General features: G+C 42.3%; 1 protein-coding gene across 3 annotated transcripts in view; it reads right to left on the reverse strand.

The window, feature by feature from the left end:
- Nucleotides 1–11,298, reverse strand: part of Odf2l (outer dense fiber of sperm tails 2 like) — a 29,537-nt gene extending 18,239 nt beyond the window's left edge. For 2 of the 3 annotated variants that reach the window (XM_041651939.1, XM_041651923.1), the window contains exons 1-8: nucleotides 11,161–11,298; nucleotides 9,072–9,225; nucleotides 7,472–7,604; nucleotides 6,555–6,683; nucleotides 5,912–5,971; nucleotides 5,724–5,795; nucleotides 4,796–4,912; nucleotides 1,427–1,612 (exon numbers count right to left, since the gene is read on the reverse strand). In XM_041651939.1, coding sequence (XP_041507873.1) covers nucleotides 1,427–1,612; nucleotides 4,796–4,912; nucleotides 5,724–5,795; nucleotides 5,912–5,971; nucleotides 6,555–6,683; nucleotides 7,472–7,604; nucleotides 9,072–9,178 — 804 coding nt within the window. In that variant the 5' untranslated portion in view covers nucleotides 9,179–9,225; nucleotides 11,161–11,298. Of the gene's footprint in view, nucleotides 1–1,426; nucleotides 1,613–4,795; nucleotides 4,913–5,723; nucleotides 5,796–5,911; nucleotides 5,972–6,554; nucleotides 6,684–7,471; nucleotides 7,605–9,071; nucleotides 9,233–11,160 lie in introns of all 3 variants that reach the window. The other variant, XM_041651930.1, reaches the window with a different exon arrangement.
- Between the last annotated feature and the right edge of the window lie 8,133 nt (nucleotides 11,299–19,431).

The following is a 19,431-nucleotide window of genomic DNA, read 5'->3' on the forward strand; positions in this document are numbered from 1 at the left end:
AGTGGGTAGTAAGGGAAGGCCATCTCTGGAGAGAAGGCAGTTGAAAAGGGGAAAAGAACCAGTGACAAAGAGCAAGGAAGAACTTAAAGCCAGAGGCAGCGGCTCCACCACTGAGAGGCACAGAGCAACCCCATCTGTTTTCTCATGCATGTTCCTACAATCGCAAGGTGAGCAGCGCTCTTATGCCCTAGTTTACAGAAATGAAGGGCAGAGAGGCTGAACGCCTCTGTAAAGTGCCCAGGGCTAACCAGTGCAGGAGTCTTTCCAAACTGGCGTGGCTTCTGGCAGTGCTCACTCAATGGGAGAGCCGAGAGCATCATGCCAGGACCGGTGTCCACCACTCCAAGCATCTGTAGGTATTCAGCCTGGTTACAACCTTGCAGGGGCTGAGCCTAGTCTTCAATTCAATATCCAGTTATACTCAAGTGTGTATAAATTAAATATTAGAGCCTTAAAATGGTGACATTTGACCTTATAAAATATTAACTTGTTTTGTTTGTACAAGCTTTTATACAAGTCTGTTTTCATTTCCCAAAGCCACTAACAAATCTATAAGCCTTAGCATACGTTCTTAAGAGGTGGGATACTAGTGAGCCACAGAAACAATGAATATTTTAATGGTTGGCAACTGAATAAGAATAATGATTTGTCAAGAAGAACAAAGTCCTAAGTCCATTTTTCAGCTCTGTGTTATACTCAAAGATATCTTTCACATGTTTTGTTTACGTCAGCATATGGCTTCAAATGCATTACAGAGGTTAAATGAAGTGAATTACTGAATAAAGTCATATGGTCTAATAACATAAATCAGCATTTTCCAAACTGATATTTCTCAGAACCACTTCCAAGAGCTGCTTTGTGGGTACAAGAAGAGTTCTGTGGTTAAGTGTGGGAAATTCCTACTTCCATGCTCTCATTACTGCCTTCTGAGAGCCTTTTCAGGGCCTTTAATATGTTAATATGCACTGTATCTTTCCAGTGGGCAAGATGGAGGAAGCCTTACTCTTAGCTAGCCATAAAAGCTTTTGGGGTGTGTGTGTTGGGGGGGGCATGGTATACATTTACATTTCCTTACAGTAAACCTCAAAAGTGCTATATAATTAAAATGTATTTTATGATACATCATATTTCAAAATAAAAGTATAAAGCAAAAAATTGAGCAAATTTCTATAGCATTTATAGTAAGATGGGTAAGAATGATACCATTATGTAAAGCTTCACAACATTAACTATGCTATCTAACTATGCTATCTAACTATGCTATCTAACTAACTATGCTATGTATCTATTCTGTCTAACTAACTATGCTATCTACCTATACTTTCTAACTAACTATGCTATCTAACTATGCTATGCACCTATTCTGTCTACGTAACTCCGGTATTTAAATGCCTGCAGCGTCTTACACAAGAATGTGCACACTCACCTGATCTCTGATCTGGGAAGTGAGGAGTTCAATGTCCCCTGTAAAGTGCTTTAGCCGTTGTCTGTAAATTTTTGAAGCCTTTTGCAGAGCCGCAGCTTTCTCCCGACTTGCTTCTTTGAAGGCTACAGCCTCCTGCTTATTCATTTTCACCTGCAAGTTCCACTTGGCTATTTGGGCTTCCAAGCTCTAAAAAATAATAAAAGCAATTAAATTATATGAAAGCTTCAATGTATAATGTTGCAAAAACACATGCCACCTTCCACACAGATTTTATCTAAACAACTAATTATGAATAGTTAAAAAGTTAAACAGTGATAAGAGGTGACATAGCCAAAACTTCCTGTAGCAAGTTAAAAAATGAAAACTCAAAATATTGCAGTATACTTAAAACTAATGTGCTATGACTACAGAGGCTAATATTTGTGATTGTGCCAAAAAAAAAATCAGCTTCCTTAAAGCCCCAATGATAAGACATCATTTAGCTCATGTATGAAATAGAACACTGAACAGCTGAATACATGATCTTAACCCTACGTATGCAAAGCTCAGAAAGAACTGGTAGCTTGACAAACACACAGGAGTGCCTCAGGGGACAAGATGTGCAGGGCTTGGAGGACGAAGACAGGGTAAGCAGAGACCTGGTGGCCAATCTTAACTCTAGGACCAAAAGGCATCCGCTGATACTAGGAAGGTATAACCAGGAGAGCAACTCATGAAACGAACGACTCCACGGCCAGGCAGTGTAGATGAATCACTGGCTGCCAGGTCCACACAGTCTGACGAAGCAGGTCAAACGGGTGTCCACAGGCAGGCTTGCAGCCACTGGGTGGGACAGTGCCAATGGCAGGACCGGTTCCCGACACACGCTGCATCGAACATGAGGGCTGCTCTGGTGTGACCACTGTTCCGTTGTCCTTTCAGATTATCCCAAGTATCCGAGCATCAAGTGCTCTTTGTAAATATTAATGAATATTAAGTATGTAAGAACTAATGACTAGAGAGTGTTATGCTTCTGTATGTTTAAAATTACATATATGTTAAATCTGACATTACAGAATCCATGCTTGACGCTTCATTGCCTGGGGCAGTCATTTCAACTAAAAATAAATTTAAGATACACAGTAGTAGACAGGCTTTTCTACATGACCCTGCGACCAATAAAAGCTATGGCTCCCTTCACTTTCTCCAGCATAACTAAGAAGCACGTCTTTGGATTTCGTCTCTGCAGACTGGCTAGGTAAACTCCGAAGCAGCAACTACCTCTTCAGCTGCCTCTACAAATCTATCTTAAACAGACAAAAAAAAAAAAAAAAAGGCTCACGGAGCACTAGAGTAAAAGGGAAAAAACAAGCTAGAAGGTCAAGTCCATGTGTGAGCAAGGACCCGTCCACAAGGAGCGCACCAGTCATTCCCCCATATGGCCACACGGTGTCACCACCACATTACGCTGTTTTTGCATTTACTTAAAGACCCAGTATCATCTCAAAATGGGGATGCCACAGCAGAGCTCTGGATTTTAGCCTCGTGTTCTGCCTCCAGATTGATCAAGTAGATTTTTTTTTTTTTTTTTGGTTTTTCGAGACAGGGTTTCTCTGTGGCTTTGGAGCCTGTCCTGATTTTAAAAGCAAAAAAATATTGCTAAAACTTCTATTAGAAAATAATTCATTATTTCATTTAGAACTAAGAAAACATCCTCAGCTGCCATTTGAGGGCACTAGACCGTGAAAGACAATCTGAAGTGGACTGGCAGGTTAGGTCGCACTGTTGCCTGTGGTGCCTACACAACCCTGGGACGCACACCAGCCTGTGTCCTCACCCTGCAGAGCCAAGAGGACCCAGCACGGCTACAGCGGGAGGTTCTGGGAGGAACAGGTACTGAGAAGGAATGACTCCTTCCTACTAACAGAGTCCAGGAAAGGGGAAACCAAAGCCTTCAATAGGCTACCACTACTGACACTGCCAGACTCTGATGGCCACGCAGATGGCCAGGGTTAAAATGAAAGCAACACTGAACATTAGGCATCTAGGGAAGGGGGTGGTAGGGACGGGGAGGGGGTGATAAGGACAGAAAAGAGATAGCAGAAGCCAGGGGGAGCGTAATCAGAATATACCAGACACAAGTATGAAATTGCCAAAGAACAAAATTAATTTAAAAAAATTACGTCTTCCATAAACCTGCTTAATGCCCTTAGAAAGGCAAAAGCTCTTTGCCACTGAAGGACAAGCAGGTGCTACAGGTTGCAGATATCTTCTGGATTCGGGACAAGAACTAGCTGAGGTCTACCTAGACGTCCTCACCCTTGGTCTGCAGAAGTCTCTGGAGGTAGGAACACTGTTGCTTTTCCTTTGGCAAAAAGTAAGACAGTGGTCCAATTAAGTTGTGACACATAGCAGCACCCTCAGGCTCTGACCTCAAACCGACTGTGGCTTGGACACCTTTCTAAACCAAGCCTTCCTTCTCACTGCGCAAATACAAAGGGAGCTGCTCAGTGCACTAAACACAAAACTAAGCTCTTTCCCAATTTCTATAACTGGCAGCAAAAGAAACAACTTACTGATTGCCTATTAGATACATGTGAGAATACCCTAAAAGGCTACCTGGGCATGGAAAAAGACCAGAATGCTCTGCAGCAAAATGGTAACAATCGTTTCAGTGTCCTTAAGCTAGTTTAACTTATGTTTTCATAAGTTACAAAAGTGTCCATTATAAACACAAATTAACTGTACGATGAGAAAGATTTAAAGTCTCTGCTGGGATAATCTTTCTGTATACTATGTGACAACATGTCTCTGTTCAACCTCACCCGCCTAAGGCACCTTCTGATTGATTTAATAAAGAGTTAAATGGCCATCAGCTAGGCAGGAGAGGACAGGCAGGACTTCCAGGCAGAGACAGGAACTCTGAGAAAGAATCTGAAACAGAAGATTGGTCAGTTGGATGCAGAGGAAGTTGGACAGATGGTACTAACTCGGTAATGGGCCATGTGACAGACTGTAGGTTAATATAAATTAATTGTATTAATGATAACTTAAGAGCGAGTTGGGTTAATTTAAGTTTTAAGAGCTAGTTGGGAATAAGCCTAAGCTAAGGGCAAGCTTTCACAATTAATAACAAGTTTCCATATCATTATTAGAGAACTAGTAATATAAAGAAAAACATTCTTCCTAGATTGAAATATAAAGAGAAACATTTTCATACAGTGATCTGAACCTACATATTCAGAAGGTTAGATTTACATTCAGTGTTTTCCACAGAAACACAAAAATCACATACTTTTATTATCACTGAATTCCACAATTAAACCAGGCTGTTAAAGTTAGATTTTTCATTCACTTTATTCCTGAGACTATAAAATGGATATTCATAACCTTTACATGCTCTTTTAACTTATCGTTCTCAGCCTCCCTTTTCTGAATTTGGAGGTGTAGACGATCATGTACCACTTTGACTGACTGAGAAAACCGGTTTGCTTTCAAAGCACTTTCCTGTAACAGAAAAGAAAGATGATGATAATAACTACAGTGTCCCTTTGTCTTTGTTAGAGCCCAGAGTTTGACTGCAGCTGAGCAGACACTGAAGCAGGGCACTCCTCTCATATAAAACTGCAGGTAAAGCTCCCAGTGACTTCTGATTTTCTCCTACAAACCTTCCCATCTCTCCTCCCAAGTAAAACTTAAAGTCTGTGCAATATGTTCCTCCATATAACAAAACTATTTAATTTTTCCAAAGAAACAAAAATATCAATGTATAGTTTTAAGATGTGCATGTGTATATGGCAGGTGTTGCCAGCTGTGTACAGGTGTAGAGACACATACATACACACGCACAAATATGACATGTGTGTGGGATCACAGGAATACCTTGGGTGTCATCTTCAGGACCATGATCCAGCTCCTGTGAATGGCCCCTCACTGCCCTGGAGCTCACCAGCTAGTCTGGCTGGCCAGCCAGCTCCAGGGATTCCTCCCGCCTCTCCCTTTCCAGGGCCAGAATTACAAGGGTTCTGGGGACTAAGCTCAGGCTGTGCTCTTCCGACTGGCCCATCGCCCAACCCAGCACAGAATTTGTGGTGGTTTACGCCAAGGAGCCTAAGCAGCACAAAACTAAACTAAACAAACAGAAAACTTAAAAAGTTAAGGTGCTCTATTTGATACATAAAAATCAACACTGATCTAAACTGCCAAAACATCTTCAATTGTGCTCATGACTGAGGATTCCAGAGCAGGGTGGGAGGAAGAGAAAGGGGGTCAATACTGACAAAATAGAAGTTAAGGTTAAAAATCAGAATGTGTTTACCTTTTCATTCTGAAACAGACATGAAAGCTCTTGGATATAGGTGTCTTTTTCAAGCACCTTCTTCTTAAGACTCTTCAGGAAATACAAAGAATGAGAAATTCAGAACGTGACTAATGCCAGCTAACACCACATAGTATACAAAGACGCCAAAAGCGTCACAAAGAGGCTGTCAAGTGGAAAACACTCACAGCATTCTCGCTCTCGTTGTCACTGAGGTCCTTCAACAAGCTGGGCGGGCTCTCTCCTGTCTGTGAGGGAGATGCGGAATACCAGTGTTTAAAACCACACATGTCTGTTTTAAGCATGATTACTGTCAAGTTTGGGAGCTCATTTTCTACCGATATCAACTCTGCAAGAAGCCTGCAAATATTTTCTCCTATTCTGTAGACTGTCTCCATGCTGTTATCTTACTTTATTTAGAAGCTTTTTAGTTTGATGTAATCACATTTATATATTTTGCTGTGATTTCTGTGTTTTATGTATCTTTAAAAAAAACACATGACATGGGAGCACACGGCACGGGAGCACACGGCACGGGGGCACACGGCACGGGAACACAGGACACGGGAGCACACGGCACGGGGGCACAGGACACGGGAGCACACGGCACGGGGGCACACGGCACGGGAGCACAGGACACAGGAGCACACGGCACGGGAACACAGGACACGGGAGCACAGGACACGGGAGCACACGGCACGGGGGCACACGGCACGGGAACACAGGACACAGGAGCACACGGCACGGGGGCACACGGCATGGGGGCACACGGCATGGGGGCACACGGCACGGGAACACAGGACATGGGAATACACGGCACAGGAGCCTTACTTGTTCGTAGTGTGTCTGTTTGAGAAGTTGTTCTATGGCTAATTTCACACGGTTAAAAGTGTCTAGTTCTTTTGCTAATATTTCCTGCTGTTCAAAAATCTTCTTCAAACTGGATGCAGAAAGATTAACCTGACAAAATAAAAAAAGCACATATACACATGTTAAGAAAACACTAAGTAAAATACGCTGGAATGAGGAACTGTTTCCTAGTGTCAGCTGTAATCATTATTTTGTGTGTAGTGCTGGTGAGCCTTGACAAGTTTACCCATAGTGGACAGGATGCACTATGAGGTGTGTTAAAATAGAATAAGCTGGACAACTCCACAGCTTTGCAGTATTTGTTCTACTAAACTACAGAGTGCTATCTATTCTTGTCCCAAATGGAGTTTAGCCATCTTCTGCTCCAAATGACACCACAGAAAACAGGTAAAGGCATCTCTCAGAATTTTATTCTTTAAAGACCTATTTATTTTTATTTTATATAAATGAGTATTTTGCTTGCATGTTTGTACGTGCACCACGTATGCCTGGTGCCCGTGGAATCCAGAAGAGGGCATCAGAGCTTCTGAAACTGGAGGGATGGTCTTCCAGAAGTCAGCCAGTGCTGCTAACCCCTGGCCGTCTCTGCAGTCCGCAGTTGTAGTTTTAAATGAACTCTTCAGAAAATCTCCTTCTCTGTTTCAAGGTCAGGTAAGCCACACATCAATCTGCAGTTTCCAGCTCAGTCTCTTACTAGGTGCATGTCTGAGAGATTTCTGCCTTTTAATGGCAGGATAAAGAACACTGTCCCCCAGCCCAATTTTTGGTATCATGTACCCATATGTGGGCATTCCCATTAAGATTTGAGTCCCTAGTCAGGTCATTCTGAATGTTCTGCTCACTTTCCATCTCATTAGCCATTCAAGTCCAATACTCACATTTTCTAAACTAATTCCTTCCACGGTGTTCTTAAATAGCGGCAAAAGTAATTCGACTGAAGAGGATGCCGACTCAGCTTCCTTAAGCGCTGCCTCTAGCTCTGTCTTTTCATTTACGATGTCTTGCTTGAGGCTAATACAGACAAATAAACTTTCAGTTACATCTAACACACAAACTGGAAACTTTTTAATGTACAATAAGAACAGACAAGCCTGCCTGCAGACTGCCATTAATTTGATTTACAGATGCCCCTAGGGGAAGCCTTATCATCAGGACTATAGGTGTCCAGGCCAAATGTGAGCTGAGAAGAAACGAAAAAGAGGTGGGCCTGGGATACAGAAGATAATAATTCATTTTACTTACATTCTGCTTTTATGGAATCATAAGTTATGAGCAATTAAAATTTATCTACAGGGCTGGAGAGACAGCTCAGCAGTTAAGAGCACTGGTGCTCCTCCAGAGGAACCAGGTTCTAGTCTCAGCACCCACATGGTGGCTCACAACTGTCTGCAACTCCCTTGTTTGGCCTCCATTGGCACCACGTATGAATGTAGAGCACACACATGCATGGAGGCAAAATTTTCATATATATAAATCAAATACATCTTTAAATTTTTAATAAATAAAAAGCTATAATCCCTAAACTTTAAAGAAGCTTTTTCAGTATTTATAAACAAAACAAGTGTGAGAGCATCGCACTGTTTCTTTACAGAATGTTGTATTTAGAACTGATGGGGCAGGAAGGTGGCTCAGCAGGGGAAGGCTCAAGCCATGCAGCCTGGAGATCTGCTAAGACCCCGGACCTCATGGTGGGAGTGCAGAACAGACTCTCAGCATTGTCCTCTGACCTACACAGCACAAATATCTCTCTCTATCTCTCTCTCTCTCTCTCTCTCTCTCTCTCTCTCTCTCTCACACACACACACACACACACACACGAAAATAAAATTATTGGCATCTTACATATATGGCAAGGAGAAAATTTTGTTCTTAAATACCACTGGCTTAAAGTAAAAAGCTTATGATAAACTGTCCTTCATTCAAAACCACGGTCTGAAAATCAACAATTATATTTGGTGAAACACCATCTTCTACTTTCTGCCAGCTAACCTAGACACTAGACTATATTACCCATAATGACAATAATGACATTTTAAGATTACTATTACTATATTAACTCACACAAATAACAAGTAATTTACAATTCAAACAAAGGAAAACAAGATAATCATTTGTTACACAATAATATACCAGGCAATAATATTTGCTTTACAAAGTTTTAATAGAATTGGTTGGCTTTCCTATTGCTTTCATTAAGAATAAAAACTTGAACCATACACCTGTAACCCCAGGGTAAGAAAGGCCTGAGAATTCAGCATCACCCTAGGCTGCACAGTGAGGTCTTGTCTCAAAAAGTAAAGCAAACAAACAAATAATAGAAAATATATTAAAAAGACTGGCAACTGCTCTAAACTGCTAAATAAGTACTTTTATAATTAGGTTATATAGGTATATTTTAACGACTGAAGACTAAATGTGAGGACACTCCTGACTGATTACTGCACTTGATATGGAAGTTAGGAAATGAGGTTTGGATACCTGCTGAGGTGGCTCCCACTAGCACACTGTAGGACACGTCCTCTCTCCGGTGTGAGATAGGAAAAGGTTCCCTCTGAGCAACTTCCATCACTAGTAGGAATCTCCATCAACTCAGTAGCTCTCTTCTAGGTGCTTCAGCAACTTTTCACGGATGCTTAAAGCTAGGGACCGTATGTTATCACACATCATTCCTTACTGCTGTTACCCTCTGAGATAAAGACCCAGTTATGTATAAAGCGTCTCAAAGACAATATCAAAATCACAACTGCTGTCTGGGCATGGTTTCACCTGCAAAAACTGCATTAAATTGTCTGATGTTTCTATGTACAATGCGTGACAAATATTTAGTAGCTAAAATTCAGAAGGAATTTTAACCCAGAGATCCTGTGTCACTCTCCCTGGATCTCTGGCTTCTGAATTGTGCAACATCTGTTACTACAACATCACACTGCAGAGAATACACAAGGGTATTTACAGCCCAGAAGAAGTGCAAACATACAGATCACACGAAAAGCCAAAATAGGCTAAGGAAGAACACGCTCTGCCAAGTCACCACAAACGCATTTGTGCGTCTGTTTGGTTTGTAACCACCTCAGCTCTTCAAGGAAGAATTCGCATTTATCTTTTACTCATCCACGTGTTTAAATGTTTATCTCTCCACGGGCTAGAATCTAGAGAAAAAAAAATGTCTTATTTATAGTTGATTCCCAAATGTCTACAAGCCGTGGAAAAGTAAGCAGTGCCTGGAAAGGCGTAGTACTCTCAATGAGTATGACAGACTACTGCTTTCACTTTTCTGTCCCCTGACCGACCTTTCTGAGGGATTAAAACAAACAAAATAAAATGGTTTCTATATTTAGAAGTAAAACTTAAACCAGCATGAAATGATAGGGACCTTCCGTTCTTAGGAAATACTTTCTAAAACGAGAATCATGTGGGAATCAGTACGTTAAGTGAGTTCTCAGGTAGTTTTCCGGGCTATTAGTGAGTGTGCATAAGACAAATTATAAAGCAAAAATGTGCTTCACCACCTACAATTATTAACTACATCTGTAATGGTAAATAAAGTCAATGTGTGGTAAAAAATGGGAATCTGTGGTGGTTAATTTTAATTATCATCCAGACACAATCTAGAATGAGTAGGAAGACAGTCTCCATGAGAAACAGTCTTGATTAGGCTGGTTGGTTAGTGGACATGCCTGTCTGGGATTGTCTCAGTTGGATTGAGGTGGGAAGAACCATCCAGACTATAGGTGGCACAATACTATAGGCTGGACCCGGGCTAAATAAAAGCCAGCATGCACTCAGTTTTCCCCTGTTCCTGGTTATGGATGTTTCTAGCTGCTTTAAGTTCCTGCTGCCTTCACTGCAGTGATGAGCTGTAATCTGCAAGTGTGAATAAAGTTTTCTTTCTCAAAACTGCTTTCAAGGTATCTTCTCACAAGAGGAAATGGAAGTAGGATGGGCTCTAAGAATGACTTCAGCAGACTATCATTACAGAATCCTCAAAACACAAGGCTGGGAACTGGGTGAGTGTCAGAAACGCCCACAGAAGTTACAAGAAATCATCTTCACCAACACGAAGATTATCCGCATGTTCAAAGCCACTTCACTGTTTTTGTGTTGTGACAATTCTATAACCAAAATTAGATGAGCAAAATGTAATACTTTAATACAAAAATATTTGTCCGCTACACAAAATGGAACACTTTCCTTTAATATAAAATATAGCCTATCTTTATAAACTAAACTCTCATTTCAGTTGAGTAAGGGTTTTTTGCAGAAACCAGGTGCTGTCCAAGCGTTTTCAGTTAAGTGCAAAGCATGACCAACTGACAAACACTGCACTTTGTACAACTTGTTAGTGGTGAGACAAAGGCCCGTCCTATACAAGTTTAAGCAAATACTTGAAGTTCAATAATTCTTAACTTTTTTTTTAACCTGCCAAGGGTATGCATGAAGCTCACATCCGGGTAACCCCGCTCCCCAGCGCCCCTAGCTTCCTAGGGTCACCCGCGGCCCACGCTCAGAGCCCGCCCCGGAACGCGGCGACCAACGTCGTCGTGACGTCATCCTCCGCCGCCGCTACCTGCGCTGGCTGTGGCGTCCTTCGAGATCCTGTCCGGTCCTGGGTCGCCTCGGCAGGCAGGGAGTGCGGAGAGAAGAGCAGAAAGGCAGAAGGGAGGACAGGGCGCGCGAGGCAAGAGCTGAGGAGTCACCAGAACGGGCGGCGGTGGCCACAGCCGCGCCACGGAAGAACCAAGCGTTGCTAGTAACCGGCCCGCGGCTTCTCTGGAAACGGACGCCCCGCCCCTCCGCCAGAAGCTCCCACGTAGCTGATTGGCCAGGACTCTAGAGCGCGGTTCCATTCCTGCTGTGATTGGCGGGAGCGAGAGGGCGAGGCCGGCGGGGAGCTTTGTTTCTGCTCTGGTTTCTCTGGTGAGGCTTTTTAATGCTTTTGCTTTGAGAAAAAGCATAGCTTTGTGTGTAGTTCCCGAAAGTCTCAACTGCTCTCCTGACACTGGATCGAAAATGCCCTCTCTGCTTTTGCTTTTCTGCAGGAGAAATTTGAAAAAGGCCAAGATAAGGTGACTAAAAACTCCGATGTGTGGCATTGTCTCTGGACGTCATTCTCCAAAGTGCCTTCCAGGTCCCAAATGACTTATATAAAGCTGCTATACTTCCTAAACTGCAAAACCAGCAAAACAAGATCTTAGTGAAGAAAGAGGAGGATCTGATAGTGCTTTTTTTTTTTATATTGTAAAACTTAGTTGGACCTGATGGTGAACATGTGAATATGTGTTTGTGTGTGTATTAAACAGGTCAGGGAACCCTGATTGCTCTTCGAGCAGATGAGGGAGGGGGACTTGATCGGGGGAGGGGGAGGGAAATGGGAAGCGGTTGCGGGGACGAGGCAGAAATCCTTAATAAATAAATAAATTTAAATAAAAAAAATAAAATGGCACTTTGAAGTTCTTTACAAAGTATTTAAATTATAGTACCACCATAAAAATTAATAATTAATGCAATGTTTTTCTCCCTGGAGTGCTGAAGAGAACAACCCTTTTTCATAGATAGAAAAAAAAAGTGTTTAAAGATGACACAGAAAAATAATCCCATTCACAATATGTTGTGGAATATTTCTTTACACTGTGTGAAGATGTGTTACTGTGATTGGTTTAATAAAGAGCTGAATGGCCATTACATAGGCAGGAGACGTTAGATGGGACTTCTGAGGAAGGAGAGGTCTGGGGACAGAAGAAGAAGTCGTTAGCTGGATGCAGAGGGAGCAAGGCATGTAGGAGGAGAGGTGAAGCTATTAGTCACATGGCCACACATAGATGGGTGAGGTTGTAAGAGCTAGTGGAACAAATTAAGCTATAGGTCGAGCTTACCAAATAAATAGCAAGTCTCCGTGTTATTTTTTGTGAGCTGGCAGCCCAAAGAAAAGTCTGTCTACATTTGCTAACCAACGTCTGGCCACATATATCCACATAAGGCCTGAGAAAGCATCAAAAATAAATAAAGTTTGGAACGTGGAGTCAAATTTGGCTTTCTGGTGACCACAGGCTCTTTGGTAGGCTTGGTGGTGTACAGAAATGCAGCTACCAGATGCTGCCTGCAGTCTGGAGCCGCCAGTGCCGTGTACTGAGCTGAGCAGTATGGCAGCTGTTTAGTAGTTTAAGATTTGTCTCATGCAATCTAAGAAGACTACCGATGCTCAGCAAAGACAGATCCAGATTGAAGAAAGCTCTAAACAGGTTAGAGTGTGTTTAAAAAGGTACATAGGCTTCAGTGAGAAAAAATGAGTATAGACACATAGAAAAATAGTTTATAAATAATAAAATAAAGTTTTTAAAGAGAATAAAATAATATAAAAAGTTAGCCACATAAAAATGGGAAATTCACAGAGCGTCTGGATTCTGTGTGGTGTCTTAGATAGGCAAACAATAGCGGCTGAGAGACAGTGGATTATGAAAACTGCAAAATTAAACCAACTTATAGATTTTTAAAATGTCTTCAAAATGGAAGTCAAAAATACGTTGTGATAGGGAGGAGGTTATGCTTTTGTTTCCATAGAAAACAAAAGACTGTGGATTCATTCAAGATTAACAGAGATCATATTTGCATGTTTGATCAGGGGAGACCCCATGAAAATCATGGCTACAGATATAAATAAATAAGCCTAAAAAGACTACAAGACAGCTGACATATATTTTACCTGCCCAAACATAAAACAAAAACATAATCTTTGACTGGCTTGTGTACAACACACAGTTTTGAAAAGGTGATAATTTTAAATATAATAGAATTTGGGAAGTTCTCAATGAATTTTGTTGCATCATAGAAGCGAGGTCTGTGTATGTCAGTTCCCTTGGCTGAGAATTTGCTCTGAAAACTCAGAGGCCCAGAGGCCTGCACCACTTGAGCAGTGGGCTGAGCCCTAATCCAGGCCTTCCAACTGGAACCCTAATCCAGAGTCTGGGTCTCCAACTCCTTGGCTGACTGTTCACAGGGGTGGCTAGGTGAAATGAAATACTAAGGACAAAATAGAGGAAAGAAAACAAACACAACCTGCCATTGCTTCTCCGTGTGACTGGAGGCAGCAGGGGAACCTGGCAAAACCCTGGGATGTCAGGGACACATTGATGTCAGGGTCAGAGCAGAAAGCAAACTGAAGTGGTTCCGGTCCTTCTGGTTATTCTTCATCTCTTCTAAAAATCCCCTTTGGTTTCTGCTAATTTTCATCTCTGAAAAATATCTATAGTAATAATAACAACATCTGATATCAAAGATATGATGTTGTATTCTACCAGGTTCAGATAAAGCAGTATTTAATAGAAAGTAATTTTATGCCTGCTTTTCAAATGGGTACTATTTAATACCATTTCTCCAACTGTCTGTATTAAATTGTTAATAGTAATTCTTATTAGCCACTTATTTGACAAAAATAACTTCTCTCTCTTTCGCTCTCTCTCTCTCTCTCTCTCTCTCTCTCTCGTGTTGTTAATAAGCTATTTCCACAGTGAAATTAGCAAGAAATGGGGAAATAATTCTCAACAAGTGAATCTCTTCATTTTGATCCAAGTCTCAAGAGTTTAACTGCTGTGATCAGACTTCTATATAAAATGAATGCAATCAACACTTCCTGCTTTTTACATCACAAGGAACATTCTACTGATCTTCACAGAATTATTTAGAGCCCCCATGACCTCAGTCCTGTCCTTGAACTCAAGACAAGTCTCATTAAAATGATCCTTAGAAAAGATAATTACCTATATTTAATTTTTAATTTAGCAAAACTGAGGCATCATAACTCATTGAGTCTTGTGGAGTAAGGTATGTGGACGTGCTTTGAAAACTCCAAAGTTTTCTTTGGTGGGCAAAGACTCTTGTCACCAAGCCTAAGGATCTGAGTCCAATCCCTGGGACCAACATAGTGGAATGAAAGGAGTGATCCCCACAGGGTGTCCTCTGACCTCCACATGAACACCCCATTACACATGCAACCACTCACACCCCCAACACACACCAACAACATCACACACTAAGTAAATAAATGTAAGAAATTTTTTTTTGTTCTTAAATTTATTTATTTATTAAGGATTTCTGCCTCATCCCCACAACCGCTTCCCATTTCCCTCCCCCTCCCCCGATCAAGTCCCCCCCCCCTCATCTGCTCGAAGAGCAATCAGGGTTCCCTGACCTGTGGGAAGCCCAAGGACTGCCCACCTCTATCCATGTCTCGTAAGGTGAGCATTCAAACTGCCTAGGCTCCCACAAAGCCAGTACGTGCAGTAGGATCAAAAACCCACTGCAATTGTTCTTGAATTCTCAGTATTCCTCATTGTCCGCTATGTTCAGCTAGTCCGGATTTATCCCATGCTTTTTCAGACCTAGGCCAGCTGGCCTTGGTGAGATCCCAATAGAACATCCCCATTGTCTTAGTGTATGGGTGCACCCCTCGTGGTCCTGAGTTCCTTGCTCGTGCTCCGTCTCCTTCTGCTCCTGATTTGGACCTTGAGATTTCTGTCCGGTGCTCCTGTGTGGGTCTCTGTCTCCGTCTCCTTAAGACAAAAAGACAACCCACTGACTGGGAGAAGATCTTCACCAACCCTGCAACCTACAAAGGTTTGATCTCCAAAATATATAAAGAACTCAAGAAACTAGACCGTAAAAGGCTAATCAACCCAATTATAAAATGGGGCACTGATCTGAACAGAGAATTCTCAACAGAAGAACTTCAAATGGCCAAAAGACACTTAAGGTCATGCTCAACTTCCTTAGCGATCAGGGAAATGCAAATCAAGACAACTTTAAGATACCACCTTACACCTGTCAGAATGGCTAAAATATAAAACACCAATGATAGCCTTTGCTGGAGAGGTTGTGGAGAAAGGGGTACACTCACCCATTGCTGGTGGGAATGCAAACTTGTGCAACCACTCTGGAAAGCAGTGTTTCGGTTTCTCAGGAAATTTGGGATCAACCTACCCCTGGATCCAGCAATACCACTCTTGGGAATATACCCAAGAGAGGCCCTATCATACAACAAAAGTATATGCTCAACTATGTTCATGGCAGCATTGTTTGTAATAGCCAGAACCTGGAAACAACCTAGATGCCCTTCAACGGAAGAATGGATGAAGAAAGTATGGAATATATACATATTAGAGTATTACTCAGCAGTAAAAAACAAGGACTTCTTGAATTTTGCATACAAATGGATGGAAATAGAAAACACTATCCTGAGTGAGGTAAGCCAGACCCAAAAAGAGGAACATGGGATGTACTCACTCATACTTGGTTTCTAGCCATAAATAAAGGACATTGAGCCTATAATTCATGTTCCTAGAGAAGCTAAATAAGGTGAATCCAAAGACAAACACATAGGCATCCTCAGGAATATTAACCTTCATCAGGCGATGAAAGGAGACAGAGAAAGAAATTATTTTTAAGCCTGCAAAACACCATACCACCAACAAACATATTAGTTCTAATTATTTCCGAAGCTGCCAGGTCTTCAGTGTGGGAAACATCACAGGATCCCAACTCAGTGCCTCCTTCTGCCCTGAAACATGTCCCTGTCTTATTCAGTTCTGGAATCAGTTTCTCACCAGCCCCTGCATAAGTAGCCCGCGAGAGCCACGTGCTGAAATGCTCCTTTCTGCCCTTGCTTCATCTCACCCCACCTCCTGTTCTCCATCGCCATGGTTTGACAAGGTGAAGACTCAAGAGTATACGGCTTTCCAGGAGTTATGTGGAGCATCCAACTTGTCCCTTGTCTTTGAAAATGAATATAAATTTAAATAAAATTTAATCAAGAAGGCAGGGAATTTATCTGATCCCTGGGCAAAGCCTTACATTCTTATGGTGATCATTTTTTCCCACTTTTAATTTGATAAATTTCATAAGCACTGCATGAACTTCGCATTTCTGCCACAGAGACATGCATTTTCTCCTTTTAAATGGGGCAGTCAGAACCAAAGTACAAAGAAAGAGTCCAAGACTTCTGACTAAAGATTTCAGATCTGCCCTCTTCCCTGACATCCATCCCTTGCTGTGTGCCAAGTCTTCATGAAAAGAAACACACAGGTCCTCCAAGGGTCAAGCTGGCCAGCAGACCAGACAGTGAACAAAGATGGGTTTGATTCTTGAGTTAGTGAAATAGGATAACTTATTTTCTTGCAAGCAGATAAAAGCAGGGCAGAGTAGTAAAGTTCACGGAATGTTGAAATGAGCCCTGGGAAATCACAGGTCCAGTTTTTTTCCACTTCATCAGGCATCATCGACCCTGTGGACACAAGAGGCTCAATTCTTCACTGGGAGTCACTTTAGAATAGAACACTGTGCTTAGGACTCATTTTTAATTACTTGGCCAAGTCACTTTTCCCAACTTTTGTTTTTTTTTTGTTTTATCTACTGTAGGGTCATCAAGGGGAAGGAGAAAGTAGTAAAGACATCTCCCAGCATGAAATTTGACAGCAAACCTATATCCAGAGGGCAGATATAGGTTTCAGAAGCGGGTTAGTGGCATTTCCCAAGGTGTAGTGGCATTTCAATTGTATTTTAATAGGCAGCCTGAAGATCTGAGAGTAAAACAGTCCCACTGGTCAGCCTTACGGACCAGGTTATGGTGACACACACCTTTAATTCCATCCGCACTAGTTGCCATTTAAATCAGGTGGTACATGACTTTAATCACGGTGGTGCACACCTTTAATCCTAGAGAAGATTATAGAATGGGAGGAAACCACTCTCAAAACACGGTCTCATTCTAAGATTCCTAGAGACAGGACCACCATTTCAGTCTGAGGTCGAGGTAGCCAGTGGCTGACTGCTTTGCTTTTTGGATCTTCAGGATGAACCCCAAATTCTGACCCTGAACTTGTATTAGTGTGCTTCATCAAGGTACCTTCAGAAAAATGAGTGAGTGGCTGGGAATCTTGTAGGGAACAGATGATAAGAGCAGAATCTAGAACAGTGATCAGAGGGAGGGTTTGGTCCAGAACCAGGGAGATAGGAAGTAGAGAGACAAGAATGGGCGCCAAGCCTAGAGTATCAGAGCAACATAAGAAAAGCCCCGACATACCTGCTTGGGTTTAAACAGGTGAAGTTGGACAAGACTACTTACTGACTTAAGGTATTCTTTGCAAAGTTGCATGTATTCTGTATAGCCAATACTAGCCTGACCTGCATCAGTAATTGTTAGCTGTTGACCAAAACAGGGAGAGACTGAATGTGGGATTCCCCTCTGTATGCTGTGAATATCATTGGTTAATAAAGGAACTGCTTCGGGCCTACAGCAGAGCTATAGAGGAACAGAGCTCGGTGGGGAAAACTAAATGGAATGCTGGGAGAAAGAAGGACAGAGTCAGAAAGAAGCCATGGAGCCCTGCCAGGGACCAGACACCAGAACTTTACCCAGTAAGCCACAGACACGTGGCAATACACAGATTAATAGAAATGGGTTAAATTAAGATGTAAGAGTTAGCCAATAAGAAGCTAGTGCTAATGGATTAAGCAGTGATTAAATTAATACAGTTTCTGTGTGATTCTTTCAGGGTTAACTAGCAGCCCCCTTGCAATAACTGAACATGGTCCTCAGTTGTCCTCTCATGCGGGGAGTGATTTCTATACATGATGGCAAGAAGCGCTTCTTACAAGAAATGAGTTTCACTTCATTTTGTGTTGCTTTGCTGCATGGACTACTTTTTCTTAAAAAGCACGCAAGACCCTGGCATAAGGAAATAAGCTGGAAGAAAAGTCAAAACGAAGAGCTTCTTCCTGCACAGTGAGTCACCATCCACTGCTTCCCTTGGGGAGTTGCCACATGAGCCAGTGGAAGAAAACCACACTGCAAAGGATCCTCAGAAAGTAGGGTGTGATGTGAGCTGCAGGTGAGCAAGTTTGGCAGCCACACCGCGAACTACATTCCATTCTCCAGCACACCCAGAGAAACAGAAGACCCAAGAGCTGTCTGTCGGGCAGCAGTGAACGGGAAATCTTCCCTGACAGAAGGAGCCATTTCTAGGAAAGAGAGATGGGGATGTGCATTTCAAGACATAATCCAGGCTTCTTCATGATCTAGCTCTTATTTATCCTGAAAGAATTTGCTCATCCGGCAAATTCAGATTTGACAGAGCGAGGTGCTGAGAAAGTAGTAAGCAAAAGTAGACACGTCCCTTATGTCATGCCACAGGAATCCAGCATCAGGACGTAACATGAGTGGACTCAGGATAGTGCACCAAAGGAGAATACAAATGGCTGGTACTTTCAGAGCAGGAAGGAGGGAGGTTTGACTCATGGAGACACTCATGCAAGCAACTCCCAAGTCCACAGCTGGAATCTGAAGGAAAAGCTGGTGAACAGTCGGAAAGGGGGCTCTCAGAGAAGTCTCCCTCTCTATCTCTTAACCCTGCCCCTCATGCCTGGCCTCTCAGAGTGTGGCTCTACCCTCTGGGTGATTGCTCTGGAGATTCCCCCACCCCCAGGCTCTCTCTATCACCTACCATCTACTAGCCTTTCCCAGCTCAACTTGCGGGAGACTCTTGCCCTTCAACCCCTCTTGGGCCACAGAGAAATACTTCCCAACGCGATGCAGTTGCCTCTGAGGCTCAACTTTGTAAGTTGGCACCCGTCCTGTTGGACTGTGAGCTCCCTGAGAAATGGAGTAAACCTTATTCTTTGTCATCCCAGCAGTTTTCATAGTACAGGAATCTATGAACAATAAGTATTAGTGAGAGAAAGGAAAAAAATAAGAGTTACGTGTCTTGACGGTGGGAGTAACCATGAACGCTAGTATTTGAATGCTACTCTCTGTATGCTAAGGGCTGCTATAAGCATTTGATTACTCTTT

This window comes from Microtus oregoni, unplaced genomic scaffold (assembly GCF_018167655.1).
Source record: "Microtus oregoni isolate MIOR12 unplaced genomic scaffold, Mior012 000000F_ref0000247, whole genome shotgun sequence".
NCBI classification, from domain to species: Eukaryota; Metazoa; Chordata; class Mammalia; order Rodentia; family Cricetidae; genus Microtus; species Microtus oregoni.